The 16,329-nt window shown below is 37.6% G+C and overlaps 1 protein-coding gene across 1 annotated transcript in view; it reads right to left on the bottom strand.

Annotated features, from left to right (window-relative positions):
* The window catches only part of LOC101625838 (myb/SANT-like DNA-binding domain-containing protein 3), a 109,267-nt gene that overhangs the window by 27,272 nt on the left and 65,666 nt on the right, over positions 1-16,329 (bottom strand). The window contains exons 4-6 of the mRNA XM_004677475.2: positions 14,434-14,563; positions 10,468-10,494; positions 7,950-8,046 (exon numbers count right to left, since the gene is read on the bottom strand). Coding sequence (XP_004677532.1) covers positions 7,950-8,046; positions 10,468-10,494; positions 14,434-14,563 — 254 coding nt within the window. The remainder of the gene's footprint in view (positions 1-7,949; positions 8,047-10,467; positions 10,495-14,433; positions 14,564-16,329) is intronic.

Below are 16,329 nucleotides of genomic sequence, written 5' to 3' on the forward strand. Positions count from 1 at the left end.
GAATGTAGATCAGTCTTATCTAGGCATTCTGTCCTCTGACTACAAAGAGGACGTGGTGGCCTTGGCTTGATGGTAATGGCAACATTCCCCACAAATTGCCCAAGCCTGAAATGGGCTCATTCTTATCTTGCCCATTTCTGCCTATAAAAATCTTTCATTTTTTTATTTTGTACAACCTGGAGTACCTTTCTATTTACTGCAAAATTCACTGATCCTTTCATAAAGAGCTTTAAAATTAACTGAGTTGAATTTTTGTTATTTAATATATCTAAAGTGTGTCAAGGGACAGAGGAAATCTTGTGTATGTGAACCTTGAACCTGGGGAGGGGGAGTCAGTGCTAGCTCCAAGTAGGGTGTCACAACCAAAGTGAACTGTAGAATACAAGGTTGATAGAGGAGATTTAGAGAATTGAGTGTTGCTGGAAAAGACACAACAATGAAGACTTATGAAGACAACCCCAAATGTAGCTAAGCTGTAGTCCACCCTGTACACATTTCAGTGGGCAACTAGCCATACTGAAATACTTTCACATGACAGTCACATTGATGGCTGATCCAGATTCTGGTCTGTACTTGGCTTGCCCTGACCATATGTGATGAGTGTCCTGCTCTCCGCTCCATGTCCTGCTGCCAGAACCAAACAAGCACCTTAGGGAACAGACTCCTTTCCTTCATGGTAGGGTCCACGCTGGGTTCTATTAATCTGGCTATACTCTACATTGTTCCCTAGACATCAGGTGCATGGGTATAGTGTTCTTTAAACTGCATGTGCATGTTCTCAACACTTCTCAGTATAGTGTACATTTTACATAAGTTTCAAATAAAGTGTAGAACAAACAGTATGTATAGTGTGTTACCAATAGTTTTAAGAAAGCAAAGAAAAAATACATGCACAAATTTGTTTAAACATGCATGAAATATGTCTAGGAAATTTAAGAAATAGCACAATATTTGCAAGTAAAGAAAGCTGGGGAACAGGAGTGGGAAATAGACATTTTTCTGTAAATTCTTTTGAATTTCTAACACTGTGAATTTCAAAAGCATGAACGCGTACATACATAGATAAATAAATACATTCAAAGACCTCTGTGATTTAGGCAAATCACAACTCTTAAGTCTTTAAAATAGGAATAATGCCTCCAAACACTGAATCAAATACGCTTTTGTCAAAAGCCCTTTGAAATCAAACACCACATACATCTGAAAGGTATTATTAATAAAAAATATCTATCCTTTCCTTTTCCTTATTCTATATAGAAAGTATTCCTTCTTGCTATGAAGCATTTATTAAGCAGTTAAAAAAAAAAACTGGCTAAACCAATACATGTGAAGTTACTACAATGAACAAACACCTAATGAGAGCTGCAACAAGTTGAGTGCAATGAAAGTCTTTTTTCCACACATTATTAAATCCTCACAAGGACCCAGTAGCAGCTCTAAGAGATTAATAAAACCCTAATATTAGTTGCCTCCATTTCAGCAAAGGCCTATAGAGGAACCCTAAATTATCCAACCTGAGAGCAATTTAAAGCAGAAACCAGCAAGATGAAGTCCTGTCCTCAAAGATCCTGCAATCTGCTAGTGACCCCAACAGTGTATGTCCTCTGCAGGGGGTGTTTCTTGACGCCAGGCAGAAACACAAAATAAGGTTGCCTACCTCACAGACATGGTGGAAACAGGGATTCCAGGAAGAAGTGCTAACATCCAACCTAAGCACAGTTCAGTTAAGCCCAGAAGGAAGAACAGGACATAAGCAAGTAGAGGGGACACCAAGGGAGGGACTGAAAGAACTACAGTATCAAAGAACGAGTGCTCAGAAAACTTCATGAGTCATGTTGCATTTTAAAAACAAACTTCTCAGGGGCCCTCCCTGGTGGCGCAGTGGGTTAAAGCACTGCACTAAGAAGCTAAAGCCACTTCCGCATGAGTTCGATCCCCGCCTGCCCCAGAGGAGATCCACATGGCGTGGCAGACCTCTCCTGACCTGCCCACTGCTCCCCTCAGCAGTGTACTTCATAGATCTGCCTGTTCTGCTCCCCACTCTGTCTCTGGTGAGTCCTCTCACCCTCCGCATCTCTGGCCTGTACCCCAGCTCTGTATGAATAAATAAATAAACCTATAAAAAAAAAAAAAACTTCTCAAAGGAAACCTGCTTTGGCAGCTGTATGGAACTATAGGAATATATTTCTGGACAAAGGATCTCATCCTTGCTAACACTGATTATACTTTGTATAGCATAATGTTTAGTAGTGCTTATTTCCTATTATGGGGGAGCATATAATTATTTTCCCCATTATCATCTAAGGGACCACATAGAAATTTATTAAATCTAAATAGTTTTAAAGACCTAATGCTCCAATATACCTTGAGTAAGGCAGTATTAAACAAGGAAAACTGTCATCTATAATTAGGAGGTAAATGAGAGTAGAAAAATAAATAATGGTAGTGCAACAGGGTGGTCGCCAGGAAAAGGGGAGGTTCCAGGTTCCCTGCCCCACCCAAAAGAAGGTTGGCGCTGAAGAGAGAAGAGAAGAATTTGGAGAGGAGACTGAAAAGGAAGGAAGCAGGACAGAGAGCCAGAAGGTGACCTGAGGGAGCCACCGGGAAGAGAGACATGTAAAGAAACCATGCCGGCTTCTTGGTTCTGGACTGGTTGAAACAGATGTGGGTGAGAGACCCACAAAGAGGTTAACTATGGCAGCGTTTATCTTGGTTTCGATTTTTCTCTTTTTCTTCCAGACTTGTCTGGCCACTTCTGACCCTTTTCCATGGGCCCCCGCCAGAATATGCTTTAGTACTTGTGGCAGACTTTCAGGCCTTCTTTTGGGCCAACCCCATTATTTTATTTTTCTACTTTTACCATGAGGTGATGGGTAACTTTTGGTGTTTGATTTAGAAGTATATTCTTTGTCTTTGCTGTATTGCACACTGATTGTATTAAAGTTCCGTTCCATTAAAGATCTTACATGTTTTGTTTTGATGTGGTGGATAGCAGAACCTATTTAGAGCAGGCAGGTTTGGGGGTTCAGGGGCTTCCCTTTCCCTGCCTCTAACAGTAGGAAAGGTACTTTGTGGCTCTTTTTAAGTCCTCTTCCTACAAAGGAGGACACAATGGAGGATACAGACATATAGCAATACTCACTCTGTTCAAACAAGAAAAAATATTTCATTGAACATTTTTAGGGAAACTCATCAGCAATCTTTGTCAAAATAGAACATATTAGCACCAATAACAAGCATGTCCAGCAGGTATATTCATTAGCTGCTTATCAGTGCTGACTGTCCTACCATACAATGACAATTCTGAGCTCTTGTTTCATATGGGGCAAAAAAAAAAAAAGAAATGGAAACACTACCTCCAAAGAATACCAGCAGAAGTGCAGGGAAGATTTTCATAAAAGTACATCACAAAATTCAAAGGGAGTGATTTGAGGATTTAAAAAAAAAATTCCTTATCACAGAAAGTTTTTCTTTAATAATTTTCTAAACATTTATTTGTGCATACAGAACTGGGTACAGACCAGAGGTGCAGGGGCAGTGAGAGGATTCACCAGAGACAGAGTGGGGAGAAGAACAGGCAAATTAACTAAGTGCACTGCTAAGGGGGGCAGCGGGCAGATCAGGAAAGGTCTGCTGCACATTGTGGATCGCCTTCAGAGCAGGGAATCAAACTCACACTTAAGCAGCTATGGCTAGCTTGCAGTGCTGTGTCCTAACCCGATGCACCATCAGGGAGGGCCGATTTGAGGATTTTTATAACTCATCTGTAGTGACATCATGTGTGATGAAACTACAGGTTCCTCAAACCCATACATGCAGGCATTTGGGACTGCTATTGAAAGGAGTGCTGATCATTTGGCTCTTCTGACCAAACAACAACTTCAGCCTCGAAGAGATTATAAATACTGTCTAGAGGCCCTCCCTGGTGACACAGTGGGTTAAAAGTACAGTACTAAGAAGCTAAAGCCACTTCCACATGAGTTCGATCACTGTCCCCGCTGGAGGTGACCCACATGGCGCGGAAGACCTCTCCTGACCCACCCGCTGTTCCCCACTCTGTCTGGTGAATCCTCTCACTGCCCCTGCACCTCTGGCCTATAACCCCATTTCTGAATGAATAAATAAATAAATCTTAAAAAAGAAAAGAAATACTGTCTAGAAAAGGAGGGAATGTGGCTGCTAAGAAAATATGGTTTAAGAAATACAGTCTGCTATACAAGAGTATACTGTTTCCAAGTTTTAAGACTAGGTGGGAAATCCACTGTGTATAGTTTATTAAATGGAATTATTATATGCAATGTACTCTAATGTTTTCTACACTATGTTCTTTAAAACTACTCATAGTAACCCACCAAACTGAATTTATAATCCAGTGATGATGATGACAAATAATTTGAAAAAAAATATTGTAACTGAAACCTCACCTATGTGGGAGTTAAACTTCTTGGGACCTCAACTACTCAGCTCATTATGAATTCAAATGGTAAATATTTTAATAACTATAACCATAACAAATCCATGCAAAGCCCACAATGTCACTGGACAGTGTGTTTCAGGAAGGAAAAGGAAAAGCCTTCAAGAAGCCAAAATAATTTGATTATAAGTAAATTAAAATAGCCAATGAGCAGGCAAGAGAAATAAAAATACATGCAATAGGGCCCTCCCTGGTGGCACAGTGGGTTAAAGCACAGCACTAAGAAGCTAAAGCCACTTCAGCATGAGTTTGATCCCCGCTCCGGAGGTGATCCACATCACCTGGTGCTGCAAACCTCTCCTGACCCACCTGCTGCCCCCTCAGCAGTGTACTTAGTCAGTTGGCCTGTTCTGCTCCCCACTCTATCTCTGGTGAATCCTCTCACCCCCCACACCTCTGGCCTGTACCTCAGTTCTGAATGTTTAAATAAATAAATCTTTAAAAAAATTACATGCAATAAATCATGTGCATGTACTTCACTGAGACAAGCCTATTAACTCTTATTTTACATTTAGAATTTATTCCTACATTAGGGGCCCTCTCTACATTAGGGGCACACCACATTTAAGCCTAGCTCTAGGAAGCTAGCTGTAGCTGTTTCAGCATGAATTCAATCCCCAGCCTAGGAGGTAACCCGGTAACCCATATGACACAGAAGACCTCTCCTGTCTTGTCCACTGCTCCCCTCAGCAATGTACTTCATCAATCTGCCTGTTCTGCTCCCCACTCTGTCTCTAATGAATACTCTCATCCCCTGTACCTCTCTCTGGCTTGTACCCTAGTTCTCATATGCATAAATAAACAAATCTTTAAAAAAAAATTTATTACTACATTAGATACAATTCCTAGTAAGCAAACTGCTTCGTGGGAAGCAGAGAAACAAATTAAATGTAAGGGGTTCTCTATAGTCAGGCTCATTGGCAAAGCACATTGACAGTAAAACATTAGCTAATAGCCAAAAATGGAGAATAAAAACTTTTAAATAGGAACCCAAAACACAAAGCAGAATAGAGCCTTAAGTATAGGGGTAAAAAAAAAACCACCACACATCAGTGGCCTCGAAGAACATTATGGAATTACTTAGGTGTAGCAATGGGTAAGTCCCTGTTAAAAGGCCCACGTTCTGTTTTGCTACCTAATGGCAAGCCATTCAGTCATGTGTAAGGCCAGCTTTACTTGGAAAATCAGAATAATATTTCTGTGCTCAACAGAAATCTCCAGAAGCTAGAAAAATAATTTATAGAAAAATGTCAGAAAACTCAACATACTGCACAATATTTAACACTAAGAATGTTAAATTGTTCCATATAGTCTGATTGAGAAAATGATATATTTAAATCATTTCCATTTAAATGACTAGATATTTCTCTTATCAGCAGAAAATTAATTTACATGGTGCCTTATCTCCCTCCCCAAAATGACAATTTTTAAAACTATTACAAGAAAAGGAGAAAGAGCTTTAAAGCAAAAGAAAGATTTTAATTGCCCCTTGGAAACCACATAGGTTATATAGCACTTCTAATGACAGGAAAGACATTCATAAATGAAAAAAGATAATATTTTCACATGAATACCCATACCTAAAATATATAATATCTATTATGGTTATAATACAGAGAAATAGTTTTCAAATTGCAGGTCACAATCACTAGTGGATTATTAAGTCAACTCATTGGCTCTCTACCAATATTTTTTTTAGAAAAGAATAAGGACTGCATTTCATAAAGGCAGATATTTAATATGATTTTTTTTTACTTAATATGCATTATTAAATGTGTATACATAGCTGCGTTTGGTCCGTTCTGTAAATGTATTTCTTATGTGAATGTGGCCAAGTTGGAAAATCACTAATAAGGTTGCTCTGCACGGTATGTACTTCCATAGGTGAAAAGGGCCAGGCTAAGTCTTACTGACTCAAATATAGTTTTCAGACAGTGCTATCCCAAGGTTGGAAAGTTTGTCAAGTTGTGACTCGTAGAATTAAAGTAGTGGGTGTACCTTACTCACTTGGTTTAACTTCCTTTGCAGCTGTGCAACAGCTAAGGAAAGGTGGAAGGTGGGGGAAAGGCATTCGGGATGTGCCAGGAATCCCGTCCCTACCCCCTCACCTTCTGGTTATTATCCAGATCCCTGACATGGCTCCACATATCAGTGAAATAAATCAACAGTGAAAGACAAGTATACATGATTTCATTCAGATGTGGAAGATAAACGAACAAGCAAAATACAATGAAAATAAACTCTTAAGATTATATAAGCAAAGTTGCAGTTACTAGAGGAGTAGCAAGAAGTGTAATCAGAAAGAAGGAATCAACTATAGTGGTGGATGGAACTAGACTTCTGGTGGTGATTTTAAGATAGCTTATATACATATCAAATTATGCTGTGCACCTGAAATCTGTATAGTAATGCACCATTGTTACTTGATTAAAAATTAAATTGAAAAGAAATCAGGGCCCTTCCAGGAGGCGCAACAGATTAAAGCGCAGCACCAGGAAGCTATTACTGCACAAATTCAATCCAGAGCCTGGGAAGTGACCCACATGACCCTCCCAATGCTCCCCTCAGCAGTGTATGTCAGTCAATGTGCCTGTTCTGCTCCCTACTTTGTCTCTGGTGAATCCTCTCACCCCCTGTACCTCTGACATACACTACACCCCAGTTATTATATGCATAAACAAAAATAAATCTTTAAATAAATAAAATATGCACTAAGAGGAAACTGAGGAAATGAAGATCCATTTGAGCTACATGGTCCTGAAGTCAGCATTAAAGCTTTTAGAATCAACTATGCAAAAAGCAGGCACCACAGGGAAATGAAAAAAGGTTGAGACTGGGAATAAGTAAACAGGAAGCTGATGAAAGAAACAAGCAAACATGACTGTGTAGATGATGTCTATGTTGCTACTGTTGTGCAAACACTACCAGTTCTTACCAGGAGGGAACAAAAAGTAGATAGAAAATGGTATCCATTTAAAAAGCCTGCCTCTGTGAATATGAGTGAGAAAAGGAAACATATATCAAGCCTGTGCAAAATTATTTCTAGAGATAATTTTACTCATTATATAATATTTACTTATATCTAAAATTTCAGAAGCTTTAGATTTTCCTTATACAGTGAAATATATCAAACTTTTGTATAAATACTAATGGAAAATACAGCAGAAAATGTTAAGAACAAGAGTATTTCTCGTGAATAAAATTGGCACTGGAGTAAAACAAACAAAAGAAAATCAATCGAAGAAAGGCAGAGGTAGAACTATAATAGGATCTTAAAATATACTTAAACTGAAAATTGAATTTAAAAGCTGTATCATATAAACTTAAGGGAAAAGTCAAGAGACTAGCATTTAAAAAAAAAACAATAGAAAAATCACACAAACTGTTCAAAACTAAATTAAATGACACATTTCTAAAAGATTACAATGTTGGTTAACTTCCACTTAAGTTTATCCCTCTCCCTCTATCAACTCACCCAACATTTTCTGCGTCTTCATCACACTCAGCTTTATATTTGCAGGGTCCACACTTGGAATGTTTTCTGTGAACTTCTGCACCTGAACCTTCTTCCTCTGTTTAAAAAGAAAAAAATCAATTTTTCCAAAAAAAAAAAGGGACCCTTTCTAGATACTTTCATGTTTTAGTAGCCATTATCTTATTTCTGGGAAAATGTACCCAAAGTTACTGTAAACAATCACTTCCAAAATCTACCAATGCCTGGAATTTTTTTGATTTATACTACTGCCTATGACATGACTGCCATACCTCTTTAAATGTTATGTTCCCATGGTAAGCACCAACAGCTCATTGGACTCTTCCCTCCTTAACTCTACCCCCGCCCTCCCCGCCTGGTAGCCTCATTTCTACAGATATACAGGATTTCTTTGGTTTAGTTTTCGCTTGGATTTTAAAATGTTATCAGTACTGGCTCTCCCTGGTGGCGCAGCAGGTTAAAGCACAGCACTAAGAAGCTAAAGCCACTTCAGCATGAGATTGATCCCCGCCCTGGAGGTGACCCACATGGTGCGACAGACCTCTCCTGACCTGCCCACTGCTCCCCTCAGCAGTGTGCTTTGTCAATCTGCCTGTTCTGTTCCCCACTCTGTCTCTGGTGAAGCCTCGAAACAAATATTGATGTTAGCAACATAATCCCTCAACCTATGTTCAAAAATTACACCAGAATAGGTTCTGATAATTAATAGCTTTTAAAATAATTACCATATACATAGAAGGAATATATAAGCAGTACATTAAGCCCAGTGACCACCCGACTGAAAAGCCTGCCTGTGCATTTCTGGTTAGGTAGGTAAGTGACTGAACATATCATCACATCAGTTTCTCACCAGCCTTTCTAAATACATAACATCTAACTCCAAGTTAAACTATTTATCTTCAATTTTTAAAAAAGACATTGCTTTAAAAAGGACTTGCCCCTTTTTCTGTTTTGCCACTTTACATAGCAGTGCCCAATGCTTCCAATTCAGGGCACACTGAAGATCTTGACTGCAGTGAACTCTACTTTGATCTTAGCAAACAGACAAGGAGATCAGTTCTGAAACTAATTTAGACAGTTCTGTTTGGGGAAAGCACTTTATTCAGGGGGTGTCAATCAATAAAGAAGATATTACATACAAGACCTACTGTCTTTTGACAACGCTCCCAAACTTCCAATTTTGATGTGTGCTAACACCTGAAGAAACCATCCCTCAAATTCTCAGGCATATTCACAAACATACCCCCAGTGATTATATTTTACATTTGAGGTTTTGAAAACATGTGCCCTAGAAATCACCATGAGCTCATTAAAGTTTGTACATGGACTAAACCTTTCTAATTCACATTCTCTTAAAAAAATAAATTTATCATACTATGTCCTCAGGACAGGACATCCAATACTATATAAGCAAACTTCAAATCTACCTCCTCTAATACAGACCAACAACAGAACTGAGTATCTGACCACAGAGGCAAGACCTCATGATTTCTTAAAATCTTTTCAAGCTCTAAGCTCGAGAATTTATAAAATGATTCTTCACACATGATCATGTAGCTTCTGCTTGTCTTGTATATGTCCACTTAAATCAAATTCTACTGTTGCACTGTTCTAATCTTTTTTTTTTTTTTAGGCTGAAAAACTGTCACTTCTGTAATTCTTCCTCATGACAATTCTTCTATCTACGTAACTGAAAATCTTAGAATTCTATGACTGTGAAAGTCTAGAGTAAGGTCTTAGATAGTATTGAAAAGATTATAGCTATAATTTTCAACTGAAACACACAGTAAGCTAAGTGTGACCTTTGTTGGAGTAAGTTTTCTTTTAGTATATCTCCCAAAGTACCCAAAATATTATTTTGCAAACAGTGGATATACAACTAATTACAGCCTAATTGGATCTCAGAGAAACTAGTCATTCTCCAATCTGTTAACAGTAAACTTTGTCATATGCTAAGACCAAATATTAGGTTTTTTAAACAGCAGAAATAACCCATTTATATTTGTAAAATACAATCAAAAACATAAATGGCAAGAATTTATATTATACTTTGGTTACTACAAGTTATTCTGCAAGTCTTCTCCTTGCTATGCACAACTCACCCTAGAATTTTTTAATCCTGTAACATTGAAAATTCTTTTTGAGCAAAATTTGGTAAGAGTGGAGAAAGTGACAAATATTCTAGGCCAAGTGAAAATCATTTGTGGGAATAATTCTAAGGAAAAGGTACTTTGGTGCAATCTCAATTTCTTCTGGTTACAAATCTTTAGTAAAAATTAACTATATGAAACAAGGAATGCCTAGGACAAAGGTGGTGGTGTTGGGTGATGGTTAGGGATACTAAAATGTTCTAAAATTTACTATCCTGATAAATGCACAACTCAATATACTAAACACCAGTGAACTATACATTTTAACTGCATAGTATTAAAATTTTATCTCAATAAAGCTGTTTTAAAAAGATAAAACAAATATCTCTTAAGAGGCCCTAGAAACATACCTCCTTCTCCAGATCCAGAGCCATTATCTAAAGAGAAAAACAAAAGATGAACATGAACCTTTTTCTTAGAATTTCAAATTTTCTTATCAAAAATCAGTGATTTCCATTCTCATGTAGCATTTTTTTCATTTCTTATGTCTAACAATTCGTTCTCTTATTTTATAAAATTTTATTGATTTATACTATCATGCATATTTCTGTACAGCTTCACACCACTGTGTATGTCTATACCACACCATACCCACCACAGAAGTCTGAGTACCATCATACAACCGAATTAACCCTCTTGCCATGCCCTAATGCCTTCTCCTCTGATATTCACCGAATTCCTCTAAGAGTTATTTTCCTAACTGTTCATTCTTATAGACTGAACTATTTTATTTCATGTCTTTCTTCAAATATGAATTCCTTGCACACAAAATGATCTACAAATACGCATCTTTGTAACCTATTCAGAATACCCAGGAGCTTTGAAGAAAGAAAAGACTAATAAGTGTTATAAAGTAAATGGGTAAATCGAAATCATATTAATTAACTCATTTAAAAGAAGAAATTTTTAATTTTGTTGAGGCTTGAAAGGAGGGGAGAAAAGAGCTTTGGGTCTTGCTCCAAAAATCTTTGGGTAAAGTCCAAAGGCAAAAGATAATAAACACCCTAAAGTTTAGAGCGGGGAATAAAACTCAAGGTGAAGTTTTTCATATTACTGATGAAATTAACTTCATTTAGGAAACTTAGCTAGAAATAGATCTGGAAACTTGTTATGAGGAAATTAAGAATCTCCCTCCAAGTTACTGACAAGAAGTCAGGAAAAATGCTACCAAATGCATTTTATAATGTTAAAAGTACCAACATACAGAGCTGAGCATATGATCTATCATAAGTGTGGAGCAGTTAAAAGGTAAACAGGAGGGGCCCTCCCTGCTGACCGCATCTGGTTAAAGCACAGCACTGCAAGCTGGCTGCAGCAGCTTCAGTGCCGGTTGGATCAGGGAGCTGACCCACATGGCCTGGCAGACCTCTCCTGACCAGCCCGCTGCTCCCCTCAGCAGTGTTCTGCTCCCCACTCTGTCACTAGTGAATCCTTTCACCGCCCTGCACCTCTGGCTTGTACCCCAGTTCTGTATGCACAAATAAATAAATCTAAAAAAAAAAAGGTAGACAGGGCAAGCGAAAATTTGACACTTTCTCTCAGGGAAGAGGAACCCCAGAGAACCCAACCCAGTTCTTCCAACAGTTCTCTACATGGAAGACAAAATCACAATACTGTTCCTTCCCTTCAAGCTCCTTCAGACAATAACCAAAGCCCCAGGTATGACATGAAAGACAGGGAATAACTGGAAAAATATAGATTTTATGTAGAACCCATTGCAAAATCTTCATATGAATGTTTTAAATTGCATTTAATTTTGATTAATGAACCATAAAAAGTTACATCTTCTCTGAGTAATAATGAAAAGCATAAAAGATCATAAAAAAGAGAAAGAATACAGCACACAAAATAAAATTATTATTATGACAAGTTTTTCTTACAAAAACACTACCTTTTGCTTCTATTCCATATATACGGTTAGGTGTCTATAATGTGCTAAGCAGCTGAATAAATGCTAGGAATAAAATGATAAATGAGACACAGTCACAATGCATAAATTGTAGTAACTGTAATATCTCATGTCTTCCTTTAATTAAATTTCTGAAATAAATTTTATGACTACTCTTATAGAGACTGAGCTCTTCTTTAGATTATATTTCCAGTATGCACACACCTTCCCCCATCCACGTAACTGCAGCCCAACCTGAGATTATCATGTAACTCCCAGACAGAGATCATAGTGCCTTCTGGTTGAGAAATGACTGATCTGACAAGAGACAGATGTGTCAGATAAATAAAATATGCACAAATTGTGAACAATCTCTGCCAGGAGATGCCACAGAAGAATGGTTTCACGAAGGAGAAAAGGCTTAAACTCAATTTATAGCACTACAGAAAGAGTTTTCAGGTAAGCAAAAGAGAATGGTATTTCTAGAAAAGGAAATGGGACCAAAGGACATGCAAAAAAAAAAAAAAATCAATATAGCTTAGTTCACTCAATTCTCATTTAACAACCCCTAGAGATGATTTATATTTAACAATTTAGAAAATTGAAGCTCAGAGAGGCTAAGTGACTTGTCTAAGGTAATATAAGAAATAAATACTTGATAAAGCCAGGTGTTTTAATCCTAGTGCAGTGCCCTTTCTAACCCACCACTCTGCCTCCTAATGTTTCACATCCACTGCCTATTCAAACAGCTGATGTCTTAAACATATACTGCTCATAAATGATGCATAATTAATGCGGGATTGTAACAAATTTCATATTCCTATTTAGTCTCTGAATCAAGCCTGTGTACTTAGAGATGTACACAGAAACCATATCCAATGAGTGTATTTGCCTAAGACATAATAATTTCATCAACCACCTAATTATTTATTATGTGCAAAATGATTTGGTCTTGCCCAAAGAGAGGTCTGGCCTTTGCCCTCAGCTTCTGGAACTAATCAATGTCATACCTCACTGAAGTGTTCTATGTGGAGAGGGTGCCAACCACATCAGCTCTTAGGCCAGCACACTCAACAGTCTTATGACAGAGGGCAGTTACACCAGGAAGACCATGTCATTTAGAGTGGGGGCTTTGAATAACAGTGTTAGAACATCTAGAATTTGAGACCAATCAAGTGGAAAATGAATCAATGGATCGTATATATGTAGTGGAGTTTCAAAAAAAAAGACTCAGGCCCAGACAAGCTCCCTGGCTGGCAGTGCTCCACGTTGCTGTCACACACTGGCCAGGAAGAATTCACACTGTCCACAACTCCACAGGGCGAGAATTAAGATAAGCTCCATGTTTGGGCTCCTCCCAGGCTCTTTCCAATGCATCTCTTCCTGTGGCTGATTTTAATCTGTGGTTCTTCCCAAGCAATAAATCATACCCATCAGTATATTAGCTTTTAGGGAGTTTTGTGAGTCATCTTAGTGAATTATTAAAGTTGACAGTGGTTTGGGAAATCTCCCAAACTTACAGTTGTTATCAGAGACAGAGCAGTTTTTGGAACTGTGCCCTCTAACTTTATAGCTGGTCCTACAATCTTCACTTTTAGTACAAGCACAAACTTTTAAGCTCTGTAATAGAGAAAGAAAGGAAGTAGAGCAGAGCATGTAAGTATCTCCACTTTTACTAGTAACCTTCAGTTATTCTGATTATAATACCTCACATGCATCCCTGTTCCCAACCACATTTCTGAGTATCACAATCACTACCAACTCAGAAAAAGAGAAGGAACAAACAATTATAAATCAGAAATATTCTGCAGGGGAGGGGAAGAGACAGGGATCAAAACAAGGGTGGGAAGAGCACAAGGGGCTGTGGTGATGGTGAATTGGTGATGGGAATTTTATGGGGACTACACCTGAGAGGAGAAAGCAAATACTGTACAAAATAGAACACTGATGTAAAACATATATAAATAAAAGAAAAGGAGAAGGAAGTAAATATAAAATATAAACAACTGGGCAAAGTGGGTGACAGGGCTGACAGAAAAGATATAAAAACTGAAGAGTTTGAAAAGAGACACACATTAGGATGCCACTAATAGGTTTCTATGGGTATTCCCTACCCTTTCCACCCCACCCCCATTCCACCCACGAAAAGGTCAACAAAATGTAACATACCATTTCCCATCCCCAATCTTATTCTATCTGGTAGTCCAAACATTAAGGCAAAAGACGTGCAGTCTCCAACAAAATAAACATTACACATTAAAAATGAAGACTGCCTTAGCCACACATGGTGTTAAAAAGCATCTCTGATGCACTGTACAATCGACATCAATGCAGCAGTTTGGGGGATACACCTCTCACTGGAACCTTCCTTTCAGAAGACATGACAGGTACATTTCTAACATGTATTAAGAAGAATATCGTGCATTACCAGAATAGCATGGTCCTCTTGCTACTACTGTTATCTCTTTTTGGTGCTTACAAGCAGCCCTTCTGAGGAAGCATTCGTTTTGATAAGTGTCCCCATTTGATCCACAGACAGGAATGTAATTTGTATGGCACTGCAAAAGAAACAAAAATAAATTCTCAGAACAAGGCATGAATATTAATAGTTTATTTCATATTCATGAATGCTATGCCATAGTATTATGACTTACTTCTACTACACAACACTTTGCTCTTTTATTTAGGGTAAAAAAAAAAAAATACACTACTTTCTTATTCCTTCTTCCACATTTGTAATGAAAATAACTATCAATAAAAACCAGAATGAAAATCCCTATCTAATCTACTTCATTTGCTTGCTATTAGGATTCAATAAGGTTATATAAAGGAAATTTTTGATACTGTGTATAAAAAGGCTTCATAACCTAATTTCATTTTTTATTATCAAAATTAATTGTTTTGTATGTAGTCAGATATAACAATAGATAGTAAAGTTAAATCATATACTCAATCAATAGTACAGAAAAGTTTAATATCTAATACCCATTATTACAAATTGGAGAATTCAAGAAAATCCTCCTAGAAAAAGTAAAATATGAACTGAACTTGAATACAAAGAAGGAAAAAGGTGATATACAATTTGTAAAATGACACAGGACTTACATGTTTTAAAAACTTTAAACTTCCAATATGTCAAAAATAGCACAAAGAAAGTTTTAAATGTGAGGAAAATATTCCAACAATATGTCCTAGCTGTGTCCATGTCCTAGGTACCACAAATAATGCTTCCATGAGCTATGGAACACAGGACTTTTGTGTTGGTGGTTTCATATGCTTTGGGTAAGTGCCCAAGAGCAGGATTACCACTTCATGCAATATTTCCATTTTCAGGTTTGTGTGTTTGTTTTTAAGATTTATTGATGCATACAAGAGCTGAGGTATACGCCAGATGTGTGGGGGCGGGGGCGGTGCAGTGAGAGGATTTACCAGAGACAGAGTGGGGAGCAGAACAGGCAGATATACTGAAAGACACTGCTGAGCTGAGCAGCAGGCATAACAGAGCTAAGCAGCAGGCTTAACAGGAGAGGTTTACTGCACAGCGTGGGTCAGCTTCCTGGCTGTCAGGGGGTCTAACTCATGCTGCAGGGGCTGGCAATAGTTAGTCAGAGCTGTCTTTAACCCCTGTGCCACCAGGGAGGCCCTCTGCCCACTTACTCTAATTGTTGAATTGTATGAGTTTTTTAAATATATTTAACTATTAATTCCTCATCATTTATATATCGTGTAAATATTTTCTCACATTCAATAGGATGTCATTTTAATATATTGTATTTTCTTTTGCTGTAGAGAAAACTTTTTAGCTTGGGGTAATACCAATTGTGCATTTTTGCTTTTAATTCCTTTGCCATAGGTGTTGAGTCACCAATATCTTTATCACTGATTTTACGGAACATATCACCAATGTCTTCTTCCATGTTTTTTGGTGTTCTAAGCCTTATGTCTCAATCTTTAATCTATTTGGAGTTTTTGTGTATGGGGTCAGTGAATAATCCATCTGCATTATTTTATATGTAGCTTTCCAATTTTCCCAGCATCATTTATTAAAGATATTGAAGATATTCCCCATTTTATGTTCATAGCTGCTTTATCACAGGTTAGGAGCTGGGTACATGTATGTGATTTCTGGGCTTTCCATTCTATTCCATTAATACGTTTCTCTATTTCTGTGCCAATTACGTTGTTTTTAATATTGCTGCTTTACAGTAAAGTTTGAAGTAAGGTAATGTTACCTCCATTTCTCCTCTTTTCTCTCAATAGAGTAATGTTTAATTAAAGTATGTTATATCTGTTCAAGGAATTAATTCTGCAGTCATTAAGAATT

This window comes from Condylura cristata, unplaced genomic scaffold (assembly GCF_000260355.1).
Source record: "Condylura cristata isolate star-nosed mole 26May11 unplaced genomic scaffold, ConCri1.0 scaffold00006, whole genome shotgun sequence".
Taxonomy (NCBI): Eukaryota; Metazoa; Chordata; class Mammalia; order Eulipotyphla; family Talpidae; genus Condylura; species Condylura cristata.